Raw genomic sequence first — 18,450 nt, forward strand, 5'->3', positions numbered from 1 at the left:
CCTCTCTTTGCTCTTCTCCGGTCCCCCATGCTCTTCTCCAGTCCCAACCGTGCTCTTTTCCAGTCCCCCCTTCGCTCTTCTCTGGCCCCTCCTTTGCTCTTCTCTGGCTCCTCTGTGCTCTTCAGTCTGTGAATGAATGGGAATCTCTCTACAGAGCTATTCCTGTCCATTCATTCTGGAAAGCTGAGGCTGCAGAGAAGGAGATTGAGGGTTGTGTCCTCAATCTCCTTTCTCTGCCTCAAAGGTGAACCATCAGGGGTCTGTTTAGACCCCTGGTATCTCACCAAAGCCCCCCAATTGGGCTCCTAATAAATAATAAAAAATAATATTGTTAAATAATAAAATAAAACTACTAACACCAGTGGCGGAACTACCAGGGTCACGAAGGTCGCACTTACAGCTGGGCCCTGGCCTATTACCACTGGGCTCGAAGGTAAGGGCTCCAGGTTCGGAGGGAAGGGCCCCTGTCCCACGGTAATGGGGGCCCTTCATGGTTTCTTGCACCGGGACCCTGAAGGTTCTGTTTATGCCTCTGCTTTGGGACATCGCTATTGTTATGAATATGAAGACGTGTCCCAGAATGTAGGAAAGAGAGTAGGGTACCTGTAAATTCCAATTTTTTTCAATACATCACGGGACACGAGATCCCACCTCTAGGATAACAAAATATTCTAAAGAACATTCATTTTTGGACAATTTGCATGGAATGAATGCACATGTAATTGTTAACAGACCTCTGAAACGCGATTCAAAAGGCTACAAAATAGTTTTGTTGATAAAAGGATTGTAAATGAAAGTTTATTTGGCATAGTAACGTAGCTTCGCTGATCTGTCGGTATATACTGTATACAGGCACACATAATGGTTAGTCTTCTTTATAAGGCATTCTAAAGGAGGCCTCCGACAATTGCCATGCATTCCTCTGCTGGTCAGGTGACTTGATGTCCGCTTTTCCCACAATGTCCATCTCGGTGCAACTTCTAAGGCAGAAGGTTCAGCCGCACACAAGGCACATAATAATAATAATAATGATGATAATAATCCCATTCTGGACAATGTTAGATCTCTTCGCTCCTCAGTTGTTTCCATCGGAATGAGGAATCTAGGTGGAAGTCTTCCTTCTCCTGTTCTTTGGCCAACTCCAGGAAAACCTGTTAGTAATCAAACAACAAAGACTAAGAACCTTCCTAGCACACCTTAGATTCATGAACATGGCCAGGAAAATCAGCCAAGCTATTAAAGACAACCCCTGGCCAACTGGCCACAATGTTTGCAGGTGGTGGTTGGGTTGAATACTGGTTTGTCAGACATATAGAGAGCTACAACAAAATGGCGCCTGTCCACATGCTGCCTTGGCATATACTGAACACTTCTTAGTAAAAAATGACTTCAGCTGGGCCATCTACCCATGGGAGAACCCCCTCTAACTTGTTCGCCCAGTAGGGATGTAGCACTACCCCCTTAGGAGTCACTAGAGATTTGGGTCCCCCTATAGTCCTGCACAGCCAGGCAACATGCATTCCTCACAGATTTCCATCCAGAAGACAGAGAACAGTCCTTCAGGTTGTTTTTTTTTGGGGATTTTATAAGGGGATAAATAACTTGATGGGGCAAGGGGTGTATGAGATTCCTTAGGGAATGGCAGCTGAAGGACAACTTCCTGGAACTATGTACACATCTTTGCACAGCAAAACCTCTTCTTCAGGAGCTCTCCAGCCTCTCCTGGTGTACCACCCAAAACAATCCTCCTCTATCTAGCTGTCTGAAGGAATCCTTGGGCAAGGGGATCCAGTAACTTCTACTTTATGATGAACAGTCCTGGATAAGGAGCTAAACAGGTTCTCCAGAGTTCTACCAGAGTGTTCAATTCCTTTTTAACTGGCCCAGGGTGTGTAGAATTACTCACTCAGTCTTGTTCCTATGAGCTGGTTGGGTTGGTAACAGCTTTCAGGCCTTCTGCTGAGCTTGCTCCTTCCCTGCTGCACAGGGGTCCTTGCTCTAGAGGCCAATGAAGTTTGAGCTTTCCTCCTATCCAGCACAACTGCCTGGAGGTGGGCTCCTTTCCAACTGGGCCCCCTCCCAGGCTTCTGCACCTCAGCCTTCTCACTCCATCTTCCACCCGAACTCTCCTGCTGCTGAGTTGGCTCTAACACATTTAAAGGCTGCTCTGGCCAAGTCTCCTGCTTAGGGACCGGCCATGGTCCTCTAGCTGTGCAGGCCAGCCCCTCCTCACCCCCGTGCTTCTTCTTTAAGATTCTACAGCAGGGGGAGGTATCAGGGAACTGACATGAAGAGCCTCTCAACCTTGACCTTAAATAATCCTGCTGACTCAGCCCAGGCTGCTACTCAACCTTCCTAGCTAAAAAAAGTCTGAGCTAGCTTCCCCTAGCTACCTAGGAGGGTGCTACAGGGACTTAATCTACAAAGTAGGAATTTTATACCCATGATTGTCAGTGTTGATTGGATATCAGTGCCATTACCTGCTCGAGGGTGGACTGGGAGAAGCTGTACTCCTCGAAGTTAAAGATTTGTTTAGCTGTGTAAAGAAAACACACAAAGATCACCAACCTTCGTACCGTCCTGTTAGATCCTTCACATTTATCTTCAGCTTTATTACCAGCTGTATAATCTTACCATTCTCCAACTGTAGGAAGGCCTGAGACAGAGACTGGACATTGTCCATAGGGATCTTATAGACCAACAAAGAGGAGAACCTGCAGGGTAAAGACTGACATTCAATGGAGGTGTCCAATCACTGAACCCAACAAGTGTCGTCCATCACAACCATGCAGTATTTGTGTTCTGCACCACTTTCATGTATTTTTATGTGTTGTATTGATTTGTGTCAGGTTGTTATAGTTCTGCTGTATTTTGAGAACTAGTGGTAATTTTGAGCAACTATAACTACTTACTATGTGATTTTGGTTTCTCCCTCTGTCCTTCCTTACTGTTCAGTGCTGGTTAGTTCAGTCCTAGCTAGACCCTCCCCATTCCTTCCAGGTTTTCTCAGTTAGTGACAGTGCGAGGCTCTGTCACTATGAAAATGGCCAGGGACAAGACACAGAGTTTGCATGTCTGCTGACTGCAGTGCTACAGAGCGTAGATTTTGAGTGGAGAAAACTGCTTTTGCAGCTTTCTCCGGATCTTGGTATTGCTGGATGGGGCTCTGTAGTTTGGAGATTCCTAAGAGTCATGATGGAATCTTCAGCCCAGTGTCCGGGTGTTGTGGACAACCAGCAGGGTGTGTTCCCATGTGCACACAGCCCATATAATGATGAGCTTGTGGAAGCAATAGGTGGTGGAAGTGGCAGCTGAGGCTGTTTGAAAACAGATCTTTGTTAGGACAGTTACGAGTCCATAGTAGAGACTACAACCTATGTGAGGGGGATTCTGGGCCCAAGGATTGGGAAGGTCTGACCAGCTCTGAGGACTGGGGAAGCTGTGGAGGCCATTGAGTCCAGGGGGCTGGAGACAATACAAAAGTCTCTGGTGGGTGCCAGCTGGAGATGCTGGGAAAACCCTCTCAAGAGGCTTGTGGGCCTGAACAGCAAGGTTCTGAAACCTATGTCAGAGAGAGAGAGCCTGAATAGCAAGTGGTGTGGAAGACCATAACAAGCAGAGGTACTGCTAACCAGAAAGCCAGGTGACTTGGTATTTTTCATTTGTTTGCTGAATGAAGTTGAAACCCCTGTGTGGGAATCCTTGATGGATTTTTGTTTTGTTCTCTACCTTTTAATAAAGTGGGCTATCAAGCCTTTAACTATAATGTCCGTGTGACATGAACTCCCTGTACAAAAATTGCATCTACCACTGCGCTAAACATCCCCCCATATTACAATAGACAGGGCTCAGGAAAATCATTGTCTTCATACAATGCAAAATACTGAAAACAAAACATCCTTTGTACTACAGTCAGCTGAAGTAAAATTGCATTGGATTCAACCTGTGTGCCTAATCAGCAGGTGACCATACTGTCCAGACAGATTGGAACTAAGGAGGCACGTCAGGGCATAAAGTGGCTTTTGAAACAGAACAATATGGTCTGAGAATTGGAGAACTTTTCTTACTCAATTACAGATCACCTGCTCATGGATCCTGGGGATCTATTATTTAAGGGATCTGGGAGAGTTTCACAGATCTCTTATCAGCTGTGACCTGTTGTTGCTGGGATCTAGGGGTCCCACTAGGGTTGCCACCTCATCCCTTTAAAACTGAACACATATTGATTACACAGGTTCTATGGCTGATTAAGGTGGTAATTAAACTCACTTGGTGCCTTTTCTGCAATACATTTGCCTCACAAGCTCTGTAATTAATGTGTTCAGTTTTAAAGGGATGAGGTGGCAACCCTAGGTCCCATACCACTCTTGATTTGTTATAACCAGGGATCCTAAAATTTGTCATGCAAGGTATTGGTCAGCACCAGGGATCAATCATTATGGGGGATCCAAGAATCAATCAGTAAAGGAGACAGAAGGATCAATCATTACTGGAGGTCAGGGGCGGACTGACAACTCATGGGGCCCCGGGCAATAGGGGATCATGGGGCCCCTGTGCCCTTGCCCAAACTCAAAAAAGCCTATGAAAAAGGTACCAGGGGCATCTCATGGGGCCCCCTACTGACCCCGGGCTCTTGGGCAGTGCCCGAGTTTCCAAATGGTCAGTCCGCCCCTGCTGGAGGTCCTGGAATCTTACAGAGATTGAGCTGCTTTACCTGTCCTGCTTGGTTTCTGGCATCTGAGCCTGCTTGGTGGTGGTATCTAAGGGATTTGTTAATATTGAGGATCAGTCATTAGGGGGGACCCAAGAATCAATCAGTAAAGGAGACAGAAGGATCAATCATTACTGAAGGTCCTGGAATCTTATAGAGATTGAGCTGCTTTACCTGTCCTGCTTGGTGGCTGGCATCTAAGCCTGCCTGGTGGTGGTATCTAAGGGATTTGTTAATATTGAGGATCCGTCATTATGGGGGGACCCAAGAATCAATCAGTAAAGGAGACAGAAGGATCAATCATTACTGGAGGTCCTGGAATCTTACAGAGATTGAGCTGCTTTACCTGTCCTGCTTGGTGGTTGGCATCTAAGCCTGCTCGGTGGTGGTATCTAAGGGATTTTTTAATATTGAGGATCAGTCATTATGGGGGACTCAAGAATCAATCAGTAAAGGAGACAGAAGGATCAATCATTACTGGAGGTCCTGGAATCTTACAGAGAATGAGCTGCTTTAACTATCCTGCTTGGTGGCAGACATCTAAGTCTGCTTGGTGGTGGTATCTAAGGGATCTGTTAATATTGAGGATCAGTCATTATGGGGGACCCAAGAATCTATCAATAATGAGGATAAAAGAATTAATTGTTACTGGAGGCTTTGAAATCTTGCCCAGAATTAGCTGCTTTACCTGTCCTGCTTGGCGGCTTGTGGGAAGAGGCGGAGGACCTCCTGGTGGATTACATCGACCTGATAAGTATCCTTTAGTTTGATCTCCAGGAGGTAACCTTTACCGAATTTACTCTTCAGATGCTGGATGGAGCCGATACACCTGGTGGAGAAATACTGTGTGGGTGTATATGCAAAATGTATTCTTTACTGCTGGATAGAGTAGGGAAGAGTTCGGCCCTCCACTGAGTTTTTATTGTGGTCATTGTACCCACCTTCATTTGTCCTGGTGACCCTTGTCATCACTACAGAAAGTAGCGGAGAGTTGTGAGATGAGGGCAAATCTTTGGATGGGGACAAATGTTTTGGTGACAGCTGTCTAGAAGGGGAATCCCCCCACTATGGGGAGATGGCTTCTCGCTTCTGGTTGCATCTCCAAATCCAAAGCTGATAGGAAATCTCCCCAACAGAATAGACACACACAAAAAAAATCAGGTAGGAGCTTTAACCCTTCCTTGTAAAAAAACTGAAATAAAATGTGTGGCCATACAAACACTTTAATTCCAAAAGAAGAATAGGCTGAAGGAACTGAGTTTCAATCAAATATAATGTTCTGTACCAATGGTTTGCTCAACTTTTACATCAAAATAATGATTGTAAATGACAACAAATAGACCACAACATTGTTATATTCCAGTATTACCTTTTCTGTGTTGGTTCCTTTATTAAACACATTCCAAAATGAGCTTGATGCCAAAATATAAAACATATAGCCAATAACTCATGTCTGCAGAGAGGTCTCCATCTCCAACCTCCATTATATCAGAGCAAAGTAATCCTACATTAGATTTTCCTTCCTCATGTCTCTACCATGACTTTATTGAGTTCATCGGGTTGGCGCCCTCCCATGACACAGATGTACTGGATCAGTGTTCTAGAGACCATACTTTCCTGACTTCCTCTGTGCATTCTTAAAGGTTTCACCTGGCGTTGTTCCTTCTCACCTGAGTTTTCCCGACACCATGATTGCCACGCGGTCACACACAGCCTCGGCCTCCTCCATATAATGTGTGGTCAGGATGGCACCCCTTTCCCTGTTCTTGAAGGCTGCTCGGATGGCTCTCCTTAAATACACAAGAAAAGACTAAGGTGCCATATTTTGTATATATACCTCCAAGTATAATTCAGGTGTGACACCCTCCTTGGTAGGTGCTAGGAGTAGATAGATTTAGCCTGGTGTACTGTAAGGCAAATTTAATTCTACCTTGCTGTAGTCAGTGCAGCTGCATGTGATTGTTTAGGTTCTGCTATGTGTCTCACAGGTTTCAGATTTAATTGCTCTCACTCTGTATCTCCAGGGTTACCCAGATAATTCTGGAACATAGGTGTGGAGTAAGGTAAAAGGGCAATATGAATATTTATACTACCCTAGCCAATCTTATGGGCCCCCTGCACAAATGGCTGCTGGGTAAGGGTATAAATAGCACTCTAGAGCAGTCTTGTAATATCGTGGATAGAAGAAGTCCAGCTTGGAGGGCTTGATGTCCTCCCAGGCAATCCTGCCATGTGCTTGCTGTACATGAGGTCTCAGCTGGCCTAGCTGAGAGGCCTGGAAGCTGACTGATAGACTGTCTTTTTTTGGATCTGTCCTGGGACTACTGGCTGACACTGGAAGGAGGCATCCATTTGTCTGAGGGCTAGTGAGTACAGACTTTGTGAGAGATCCTAGAGACTTGGATTGCGGGTTGCTGCCACCCACCCCTTGCTGTTTAAGGGTCAGCTGAGAGTTCAGGAAAAGGGGATACCAGCTGGTATCCTGAAGAGCTTAGTCCATCCTGTTCTGTGCTGAAGGGACTCTGCTCAAGTTACTCAAAGAATGAAGTTTGTGCCTTCCATCTGCTTCAACTAAGCCAAGTCCATTACAGGACCCTATAAAGACTGTGCTTAAGTGCTACAAAAGAAGGTTAGTGTCCTCATCTTGACTATGTTCATATGCCTGGCTGCATGGAAGACTACAGGAAAAAACCCAAGGAACCTATCTAACTGCTGGCCTCTAGGTGGGCACTTCTACATACGTGTTGTAGGATTTAAGTCAAAACTAAAAATGGAGGAGGCAGACGTGGCTACAAGATCAGGCTGATGTTCAGAAGAACTAAAACTACACATTCATAAGTGCCTAAAAATCTAAAGTTAGGAGCCCTAATATCATTGCTTCTTCTTGGGTTGATATCAGAAGGATTGGAACACCAATCAATGCACTTGTGACTATGTGAGAACAAATACATCAGCATGGATGAAGCCTGGTCTTGCTGTGTCCAGTGAAGAGTGCAGATACCATTAGTCCCTTCCAATTCATCACAATAAGAATCAGGGTCTATATTAAGAAAATAAAAAGCCAACAACCCCTTTAACGTATTAGCGCCTTCATCAACTTGTGACAAGACTCACCAGAGCCTTTGTTGTCCTTTTGGATCCAGACCAGTTGAAGGTTCATCCAGGAGAACAATAGTGGGATTACCCAACATGCTGATGGCAAAACACACCTAAAGAACAACAGATCCCAAAGGACAAATCTGGCTTCAGCTATGATGGCTTACACAATACAAATTGTAAACATTTCCAATGCTTAATGTTTATGGTGACTATATGAATTAGTAATGGTTCTGAGGATGACAAATAGCGTGCCTCATGGAAACGCCAAAATAAAATGGCATGACTGTGTATTTGCCTTTTAAGTCCCATGAGTGCTGCTCTGTCTGTTGGATTATATGAATTAGTAAGGAGGTATGTGGTGGATTCCACACCTGGCATCCATTTGCAATTAATATCGGCCACTTTGGAACCTTAGCTGACCAGTCTACCTCACCATACCTCCTCAGTATTCAAAAGTCTTATCCCAACAGAGAGGATAGCTGATCTCAGTTCCATTACATGTATAGAAAGTTTACAGATATTAGCAAATATGAAAACAAAGAAAACATTTATGGACAATGACTGATGACTCAGTAGCCTTTCAGTTCGTAGTATAAAGATTATGGGCATGTACATTAACAACTGTCATAAAATTATTGAGAAGCTCCTGGACTTGGGGAAGGATAAATGCCTCAGCTCCCTCTATGCTGGCCTTTACAGCTCCAGATACATTTCAGAGGGCAGAATTGGTGGAGATGGGAAAGGCCCAGTAGCACTAAGAGGTTTGTGGTAAGGATGGGACCTGTGAGGGTATGGCCTTGGTCAACTCTGCAGATCCCCTTCAGATATCCAGAATTTCTCAACAGCATCTACTCTATTGAGCACGCTAAGAACGCAGGAAAACAACTCACCTTTCTGGAGACCCCGGCTGACAACTTCCTGGCTGGTTTACTGAGATGTTCCTTCATCTCCAGAGCTTCACTCACCCTGCAGACATAATGAAAGGAACAATCTAGTTGGGATTTCATAACCTGAGAGGTGTATTAAGATGCAGTGATAGAGGTTCATAGGAAAAATGGCTGTAATGTGATGCTTGTCATAGCTATGTCAGAGTTGAGCTTTTAGTAGCCTCATAGTGATGAGGTCTTGGGTTTCATTCTGACATGGCCTCAGTATGCATGCAGTTTGTATGTGTTTGTGTGATTTTCCTTTAGGCCATGTCTTCTCCAACAACCTAAAAGCCTAAAGGTGGAGACGACATCATTGTGGGTTGGACTGTCAAGGACAAGCAATATGGAGGAGAGCCGAGGAAGCAGTCAGACAACTCCCGAGCTGCATCATATTGAAGATTTGGTGCATGAGTTAACTTACCGTTTGATAGCACGGTCTGTGTCCTCTTTATTCATGCCCTTGACGGCAGCGTAGATCTCCAGATGTTCCTTTACAGTGATGTTGGGCCACAGGGGGTTGTGCTGGGGACAGTAGCCCAATGCTGCAGAGTCTTCAGTCCTATGAGGGTCTCCTGCACTGCCTAGCACCACCTGTAGAGGTCAGTCAGTGAAGGTGACTGAAAAGAATGCCAAGCTGTACGTTTGCTCCAGGTCAACCAGTAATGGGGCCCATCAAAAAACTTGTACAGAAATGTGGTTAGGTGAATCCCATATGTTAAACCAGCCATCTATGTAGGGTCATTAACTGTTTTGAAAAGGAGTTTTTAAATTACTGGGGTTCTCAGATATTTGAATTTTTTTCATTTCTGTAGATGTATTTGTGATAGTTGGTGATGTTCTATTGATCACATTTTGGGAGTGCAGTGTTTTCCAAGAAACCGTTTGCCTTGGTCCCCCATAACCACAGTGGAGTAAGATGTTCCTTCAGCACCACCATACATGAGCTCTAAAGTCCTCCGTGCCTCTGTGACCTCTCACCTGTCCAGCCGATGGCTTCATCTCCCCCGCCAGAATCAGCACAGATGTGGTCTTGCCGGCTCCGTTGGGGCCCAGAAGTCCCAGAACTTCACCTTTTAAAAGAAAAAAAAACAGGCAAAAACTAAATACATTGATATTTATAGAGAACTGTTTGCTCTATTCCTAGTAACCATTTCTGCTGCACTGGAAATAAATGATCTGGAAGATTTAAAGAACCTCTAGTATTGCCGACTTTATCTGAAATGTGTTGTGTTGTTAAATGTTGGAAAAGAGATCATGTCCTTTATATCTAAAGAAACAGAAATAAATGGGAACTGACCTTTCTTAACGCAGAATGAGGTGTGGCTGATGGCCGTTCTCTTCTTCTCCTTCCTGAAGAATCTACAGAAGCCTGACTTCTCCTTAAACTCTTTCCGCAAACTGTCCACAAGGATGGTCGGCCTCTGGAAGAGTAAAAACACAAATTCAGTGTGTGATTTGACTTTGAAAGACATCTGATCATTGAGGCATTTGGAGCTGATATAAAAATTTTCAAAATGCTCCAATACAAGAGTCACATGTGACTGCTACAAAGTTACTAAAATCTGTAACTTCTATTAATATTTTTACACTTCCAGGTCAGGTTGAACCAGTCACTCTCAACCAAGGAATCCAAGGAACTCTAGGGTTCCTCCATAGGTGGTTCTTGAGGTGTGACCGATTGACATCCCATGTGATAGTCCCTGCATAGTTCCAGCTTCAACACCACTTGGTAGACCCATGACACCAATGATCTTCCCACTGATCACAGATGAATTCATTTTGTCAGGGGATCCCTTGGACCTGGAAATTACTTTGAGGGTTATGAGGGTTCCTTTGGGGTAAAAAGGTCCTTGTAGATTTCCCCTAACATTAACACAGCACTGACAGACAGGGTACTCTGTATAATCTGACAAAGAAATGATCAGCATCTGACTATCGCCATTCACTCCTGCTCATCACCTCCTCACTGGTCAGACAGCACAGCAATCCCTCCCACTGCCAGCCTGATTAAAGTTGCAGATAGTGTGCAGGACACTCATATGGTGTGATCAGTTGTGTATTTAGGTTTTGTGCTGCCCTGGGCAACACAAAAACTGGCGCCCCCCTTGCAGAAAGAGCCTGACATTGACCAAGAACACCCCTGCCCTCCACCCGTACCTTCCACTACCACTGCCCCCCATATACCAGCCACCATCCCCCATGGCGGGAGAGAGAGACACTCACCTTCATGGCTCCGGACATCCCCAGGAACGAGAGTCGGGCTGTGCATACACCATCATAAAACCCACAGCATCTCTCAGAACCCACCAGGACTCCATGTCTCATGTGACCCTTCTTCCTTCCCTTCTTCCAAGGGGCACTGCTGCCCCCCCTGAAAAATGCCACCCTAGGCAAATGTCTTGTGGTAAATTCACCCCTGGGTGTGATGTGATGTATAGTTACAAAGTGGATTTGCATTGAGCAATATAAAAAATACTACCTCCTCCTTCTGATCTGTGGTTTTCAAGGTGTTAACCCTTTCTTTCTCAGCCAGGACCTCCTCATCGGCATCTTCCAGCTCCTCGGGATTCTGGGTAAAAGGATGTTTTCTTTTGGTAAACCTGGATGGAGAGAGAGGAAAGTGTCTGACCCATTGCATAGGCTGTTCTGGCAATCATTCATATACAGTCAGGTCCATAAATATTGGGTCATCGACACAATTCTAACATTTTTGGCTCTATACACCACCACAATGGATCTGAAATGAAATGAACAAGATTTGCTTTAACTGCAGACTGTCAGCTTTAATTTGAGGGTATTTACATCCAAATCAGGTGAACGGTGTAGGAATGACAACAGTTTGCATATGTGCCTCCCACTTGTTAAGGGACCAAAAGTAATGGGACAGAATAAAAATCATAAATCAAACTTTCACTTTTTAATACTTGGTTGCAAATCCTTTGCAGTCAATGACAGCCTGAAGTGTGGAACGCATAGACATCACCAGACGCTGGGTTTCATCCCTGGTGATGCTCTGCCAGGCCTCTACTGCAACTGCATTCAGTTCCTGCTTGTTCTTGGGGCATTTTCCCTTCAGTTTTGTCTTCAGCAAGTGAAATGCTCAATCGGATTCAGGTCAGGTGATTGGCCATTGCATAACATTCCACTTCTTTCCTTTCAAAAACTCTTTGGTGTCTTTTGCAGTCTGCTTTGGGTCATTGTCCATCTGCACTGTGAAGCGTCCAATGAGTTGTGAAGCATTTGGCTGAATATGAGCCGATAATATTCCCGAAACACTTCACAATTCATCCGGCTGCTTCTGTCAGCCGTCACATCATCAATAAATACAAGAGAAGCAGTTCCATTGGCAGCCATACATGCCCACGCCATGACACTACCACCACCATGATCACTGATGAGGTGGTATGCTGAGGACCATGAGCAGTTCCTTCTCCATACTCTTCTCTTCCCATCACTCTGGTACAAGTTGATGTCGGTCTCATCTGTCCATAGGATGTTGTTCCAGAACTGTGAAGGCTTTTTTAGATGTAAACTCTAATCTGGCCTTCCTGTTTTTGAGGCTCCCCAATGGTTTCCATCTTGTGGTGAACCCTCTGTATTCACTCTGGTGAAGTCTTCTCTTGATTGGTGACTTTGACACACATACACCTACCTCCTGGAGAGTGTTCTTGATCTGGCCAACTGTTGTGAAGGGTGTTTTCTTCACCAGGGAAAGAATTCTTCGGTCATCCACCACAGTTGTTTTCCATGGTCTTCCGGGTCTTTTGGTGTTGCTGAGCTCACCGGTGCGTTCTTTCTTTTTAAGAATGTTCCAAACAGTTGTTTTGGCCACGCCTAATGTTTTTGCTATCTCTCTGATGGGTTTGTTTTGTTTTTTCAGCCTAATGATGGCTTCACTGATAGTGACAGCTCTTTGGGTCTCATCTTGAGAGTTGACAGCAACAGATTCCAAATGCAAATAGCACACTTGAAATGAACTCTGGACCTTTTATCTACTCATTGTAATTGGGATAATGAGGGATTAACACACACCTGGCCATGGAACAGCTGAGAAGCCAATTGTCCCATTACTTTTGGTCCCTTAACAAGTGGGAGGCATATATGCAAACTGTTGTAATTCCTACACCGTTCACCTGATTTGGATGTAAATACCCTCAAATTAAAGCTGACAGTCTGCAGTTAAAGCACATCTTGTTCGTTTCATTTCAACTCCATTGTGGTGGTGTATAGAGCCAAAAATGATAGAATTGTGTCGATGTCCCAATATTTATGGACCTGACTGTATACCCTATATAAAAAGGAAAAGGGACACAATATACTATCTGATCATGTTATAATGTACTAACCATATGAAGCATATACACAATACAAGTGCAATGCAATTGTCAGTGGCACGTCCTGGGTAGATAGGTTACAATGTGTCAGCAGTGCAAAAATATGGTTTACATGTGAATGGTTTATTAAATAATGGAGTACAAAGAGTACATGAAATGAAGACAAATGTACTATGACACAGAGAATACTCAACACTGGAGGCCTAGACTAATGTCTTCATCCAGGAGAGGACCGGGAACCTTTGACCTGGGGGGAAAACACAACATAGTGGCTCCTTCTTGGTGGGGTTGGATTTCTGTAGAAAGAAAGTGTATACCATGCAAAATGTGCCATGGTGCCGCAGTAAATGGTGTTCCTCGAGGACGTGGTTTGCTGTGACGCACCTTTTCACATCTTCAAGCACCAGCTTCCATTTTAGTTATCATCATTGTGCATCATTGAATCCCACAACTGCAATGGAAAGCGCAGCTGGAAGACTTTCCTTTCTGGGAGCTGCAATCCCAGGTGTGAATGGGGAGCAAGTAGCTATGTAACGCCCATCAGAGTTGATCCTGAAATTTGGATGAACTTGAATTTTTTTTTGATTGTGAAGATCCCGAGTCAAATCTGCATTATTTTAGTGATCTGGATTTTCATAAGGCTTCTGGGAAAAAGGGCCGAAAAGTTGCTTCACAACCAGTTCTACTCTTGCTATTGCCTGGGCACCCTTAACACGACCACCAGGTCATCTTTTGCTGATCTTTCTTGGTTCAGATTCCTCTCAACTTCTAAGGGGCGTTGGATTTGAAATTTCTGAACTTTGCTGGTGCATACATTTTTGCAGTTTGGCTGAACCCCAACTAATCAAACTTTTCAGAGGTTTGCACATCTCCAATGCCCAGTATGTGTCACTGACTGTGGGTCCTGCTCTAATCGATGTCTGAATCTCTACTCAGGACCACCAGCCCAACATGTATGATTAGTACTGGCCCACAGGGGCAAATGCCTGCCTAGCCCAGAGTCCACACCGGGACCAGCACCCACTCTTGGAATCTTGCTGTGGCCTTTGCTTTATATTTTCTTTACTAAGCAATGGGGTAGAACCGACCCTCCTGTACCAGGCCTGGGCCCCATCAGTTTGGGGACCTGGATGGTGGAGAGGGGACTCATTTTTTTATAATTCCTTTATTTATAAATATTTTTGGTAAGGTTGCCAAAAATCATACAATACAAAGTGCACAGAGGCTACAAAACATGTGGCAATAAATGAGCCAAGTATAACAAATAAACAAGAAGCATTATGGTGTAAACCGAGATAGGCAACAACATAATAAATCAGTTATCTGATCACAGTATGGCCCCTGAGTGGCTAATAAGGCAAAGGTCCAATCACAAGCAACCAGCTGCACGGGCCATATGGGAAACCAGGTCATCCTGAAATCTCAGAAAAAGGGAAAGGAGGTCCCACACAGAGATCTCAGGTAGCAGACTGATAAAGCATTTCCGATATAGAACTCCCCCCATCTTGGGAAACCAACGAGGAAGACTATAGATGCTCAGGGGAATCAAAATAGGAAGGGGAGCAGGGCACAAGGAGAGGAAAAAAGGAACAAGAAAGAAAAGGGAGTGGAGGAAAATAATGAAAGAAAACAAAGGGAAGGGGGAACAAGGAATCAGAGACGGGGGAAGTCTGGACAAGAAACCAGAAGGCAGAAAAAGGGAGTGTGAAATCTGGAAGAAACCAATGGAGGAAGGAGCAGCAAAAGAGAGCAGGTCAGCTCTCCCATCTGGGGGCCGCAGAGAACCAAGCAAACCAAAACAAGACTAGACAGGACAGGGCCCCTTCATATCAGCCCAGAGGGCACCTGAAGATAAGAGTCAATATAGACAAAGTATTGCCACGGTCTCCAGGTGTCTCGAAAAATTTCAAACCGGTCATACAAAGAAGCTGTGAGGTCCTCCATGTCTCACAACTCGTTGACTTTAGAAAACCAGAGAGGGGACTCTTTAAATGCCTTTGGGTGCATGCACATTCATCCTACGGTATGTGGCTCCCAGTGGTTAAATAAAAGTTCCTTGGGTCCCATCCCTTTACTCATTTTCAAGAGCAAGCAAAGTAATCCTGCATGCCCCCGACAATTAAAGTTCTGGCCTCTTTTTCTTTACATCAGTCCACCGAAACTTAAATTTAATTGTCCAAAGCTGCAACACAGAAGATTACTCTGAAAACGTCCCCTCTCTATCCCGGGCCCCTGCTGCTGAACTGATGGGGCCTGAGCAACTTTTGTTTCATGGCCAGGATAGCGGGATTACTGTGCTCATGAGGTACCTAAAGTCCCCTCTATGTATGGGTTGGTGGTCCTGAATGGAGGGAGACCCCATCAAGCAGGCTATATCGGGCCCCACATGATCTATTTGATGCCCGTTCAGGGGCGGATTGACAACTCATGGGGCCCCCGGGCAATAGGGGATCATGGGGCCCCTGTGTCCTTGTCCAAACTCAAAAAAGCCTATGGAAAAGGTACCAGGGACATCTCATGGGGCCCCCTACAGACTCTGGGCCCTCGGGAAGAGCCCGAGTTTCCAAATGGTCAGTCCGCCCCTGTGCCCGTTATATCCTCTACAACTGTTTTGGACGTGTAGGCCAATTAAGATCTTTTATAGGTCATTTTCTCCTAGCTCCGTGAGCTTTCACATCCAGCGTGAACCATTGAGTCCCATATATATGTATATATATTTGATTAAATACCTTGTATTGGATATATTAAAGTTGTTTGGTAACTTAACAGTTTTCCTTTGGTATACCTTTAGATTGCCTTGGCGGTAGAAATTTCTTCAAAAAATCTCCCCTGAAGAAGCCCGTGAGGGCGAAACATGTAGGGAGTAACTACATTTACCTGACCAAGTTTGAATCTCAGTTGGTATGCTGAGAACTGAAATTGTTTTTATGTTTCTGTATTTTTTCCTTTCTTGTATTTTTTACAAAAATACGAAATAAAAATTATAACTTTTTAATGTTTGGTATTCATGTTCATGCACCCTGAAAGTCCCATCTTCTCTATTGAATATTTGTGACCCTAGTCATATGCACAATTGTATTCATATAAATAGTTGAATGATTGCCATTGTGACCCACCTGAATACCGGATCTTGTTTTAAACTTCTGGTTCCAATCCACCATTCCAAGAACCACAGGAGGCCCCAGAATACGATAGTCTGTGCGTACGGCTGAAGAGGAAACAGAGAGAGTCATAAACCCGGCTTCTGTGGAAATCCTCACAATTCATACCAGGAAAAGCATCAAGCTGAGTTTAATGCCCCCTTCCTCAGTGGAAGATACAACCTTACACTTGTTCCCTTGCCCCTCTTTTCGGATACCGGGAGGGAAGTAAATACCCGGCCGTTTCAGGTATGGAGGAGAAGCACTACAGCGATGCGTGAATAAAGAACCGAATCTACAACAGCTTTCGGGTCCCCGAAAGCATCACAAGGTGTTTATGACCGGAGTGTTTCTTTACTTACAATCACCAGGTGGCCGTACGCAACTGACAACTGAACCCTGTAATAATCTTCTTTCAGGTGAACCTAGGAAGAGAATATCATTTCATCGTATAATGCAACCATTTCCAATCCCATCAACATACCACAGTCCACCAATCAGAATCCTTGGATAAAATGTATCTCTAGCCAAAACTTATGTATGGTGTACGTTATCAACATCTGTCAGGCTTGCTATATGTCCCCTTGGGGGGGGGGAATTCACCCTCTCTAGGTGCCCTGGTGGCCACTGTCATTGAAACAAGAAGTGACGGGAAATCCAACATTTTGAGTTGTCACCGTGCAGTTCTCTGCAGTTCGAATGCATAACTGCAGAAATACCACATTATGGCCACTAGATGGCGCTGTCATAAGAACTAGGAATGCTCCTCAGTGCCATCTAGTGGCCATAATGTGGTATATCAGTGCCCCCTGGATGATGTCAGTTGTGATGAAACGCGTCGGTGGGAGCCTTCAAGTGTTACTAAACCCACAACAGTACAATCAGTCTGTATATGCAGTAAAGCATGCTTGTTATATTCACTGTGGAACCCAAGGGGTTAACCCTCCGCATTGTGTAAAAAGGCTGTTTGATCCTGTCTTCTATGATCCTCCCCTTCTTCTACTGTCCCCAATGCATCTGCTGATGGTACAGAGCCCTAGGAGGCACTCTGCATATGTTCAGCTTAGTGTGTTTTGCTGAAGAGTTGTTTTTTTCTTTGGGAGGGCGCATGTGATCAGCACAGGGCCAATCAGCACTGTCCAAACAGAGGTTCAGGGGTAGCCTCATAGGACAGTTAGAAGAGAATGAAAACTCCTTCTACAAGCTTTAGCCAGTGCTCTGCTGGACACTGATAGAAGTCACAAGACTGCTATATACTGCTGATGAGAAAAAGTATTTAGCAATTTATATTTACTGAAATAATTGTATTTCCATGTTCTGTGTACTGTGGGAGAGCAGATATAGTGAATGCGGGGTCCGGGGAGAGCGGATATAGTGAATGCGGGGTCCGGGGAGAGCGGATATAGTGAATGCGGGGTCCGGGGAGAGCGGATATAGTGAATGCGGGGTCCGGGGAGAGCGGATATAGTGAATGCAGGGTCCGGGGGGAGAGTGGATATAGTGAATGCGGGGTCCGGGGAGAGCGGATATAGTGAATGCGGGGTCCGGGGAGAGCGGATATAGTGAATGCGGGGTCCGGGGAGAGCGGATATAGTGAGTGCGGGGTCCGGGGAGAGCGGATATAGTGAATGCGGGGTCCGGGGAGAGGGGATGTAGTGAATGCGGGGTCCGGGGAGAGGGGATATAGTGAATGCGGGGTCCGGGGAGAGGGGATATAGTGAATGCGGGGTCCGGGGAGAGTGGATATAGTGAATGCGGGGTCCGGGGATATAGGGAATGCAGGGTCCGGGGAGAGGGGATATAGTGAATGTGGGGTCCGGGGAGAGGGGATATAGTGAATGCGGGGTCCTGTGAGAGTGGATATAGTGAATGCGGGGTCCGGGGAGAGGGGATATAGTGAATGCGGGGTCCGGGGGAGAGCGGATATAGGGAATGCGGGGTCCGGGGAGAGCGGATATAGTGAATGCGGGGTCCGGGGAGAGCGGATATAGTGAATGCGGGGTCCGGGGAGAGCGGATATAGTGAATGCGAGGTCCGGGGAGAGCGGATATAGTGAATGCGGGGTCCGGGGAGAGCGGATATAGTGAATGCGGGGTCCTGGGAGACAGGATATAGTGAATGCCGGGTCCGGGGGGAATGGATATAGTGAATGCGGGGTCCGGGGAGAGCGGATATAGTGAACGCGGGTTCCGGGGAGAGCGGATATGGTGAACGCGGGGTCCGGGGAGAGCGGATAT

General features: G+C 45.4%; 1 protein-coding gene across 2 annotated transcripts in view; it reads right to left on the reverse strand.

Moving 5' to 3' along the window:
• Positions 1-767: 767 nt before the first annotated feature.
• The window catches only part of LOC149435061 (ABC-type organic anion transporter ABCA8-like), a 61,809-nt gene continuing 44,126 nt past the window's right edge, over positions 768-18,450 (reverse strand). For both annotated transcript variants that reach the window (XM_089663059.1, XM_089663058.1), the window contains 13 exons: positions 16,576-16,638; positions 16,190-16,281; positions 11,219-11,339; positions 10,037-10,160; positions 9,718-9,809; positions 9,161-9,330; positions 8,701-8,776; positions 7,826-7,920; positions 6,382-6,501; positions 5,400-5,540; positions 2,635-2,714; positions 2,481-2,536; positions 768-1,151 (listed from right to left, as the gene is read on the reverse strand). In XM_089663059.1, coding sequence (XP_089519185.1) covers positions 1,059-1,151; positions 2,481-2,536; positions 2,635-2,714; positions 5,400-5,540; positions 6,382-6,501; positions 7,826-7,920; positions 8,701-8,776; positions 9,161-9,330; positions 9,718-9,809; positions 10,037-10,160; positions 11,219-11,339; positions 16,190-16,281; positions 16,576-16,638 — 1,323 coding nt within the window. In that variant the 3' untranslated portion in view covers positions 768-1,058. The remainder of the gene's footprint in view (positions 1,152-2,480; positions 2,537-2,634; positions 2,715-5,399; positions 5,541-6,381; positions 6,502-7,825; positions 7,921-8,700; positions 8,777-9,160; positions 9,331-9,717; positions 9,810-10,036; positions 10,161-11,218; positions 11,340-16,189; positions 16,282-16,575; positions 16,639-18,450) is intronic.

The sequence above is a fragment of the Staurois parvus genome, unplaced genomic scaffold, assembly GCF_062004578.1.
Source record: "Staurois parvus isolate SC_StPar_1 unplaced genomic scaffold, SC_StPar_1.0 ptg001618l, whole genome shotgun sequence".
NCBI classification, from domain to species: Eukaryota; Metazoa; Chordata; class Amphibia; order Anura; family Ranidae; genus Staurois; species Staurois parvus.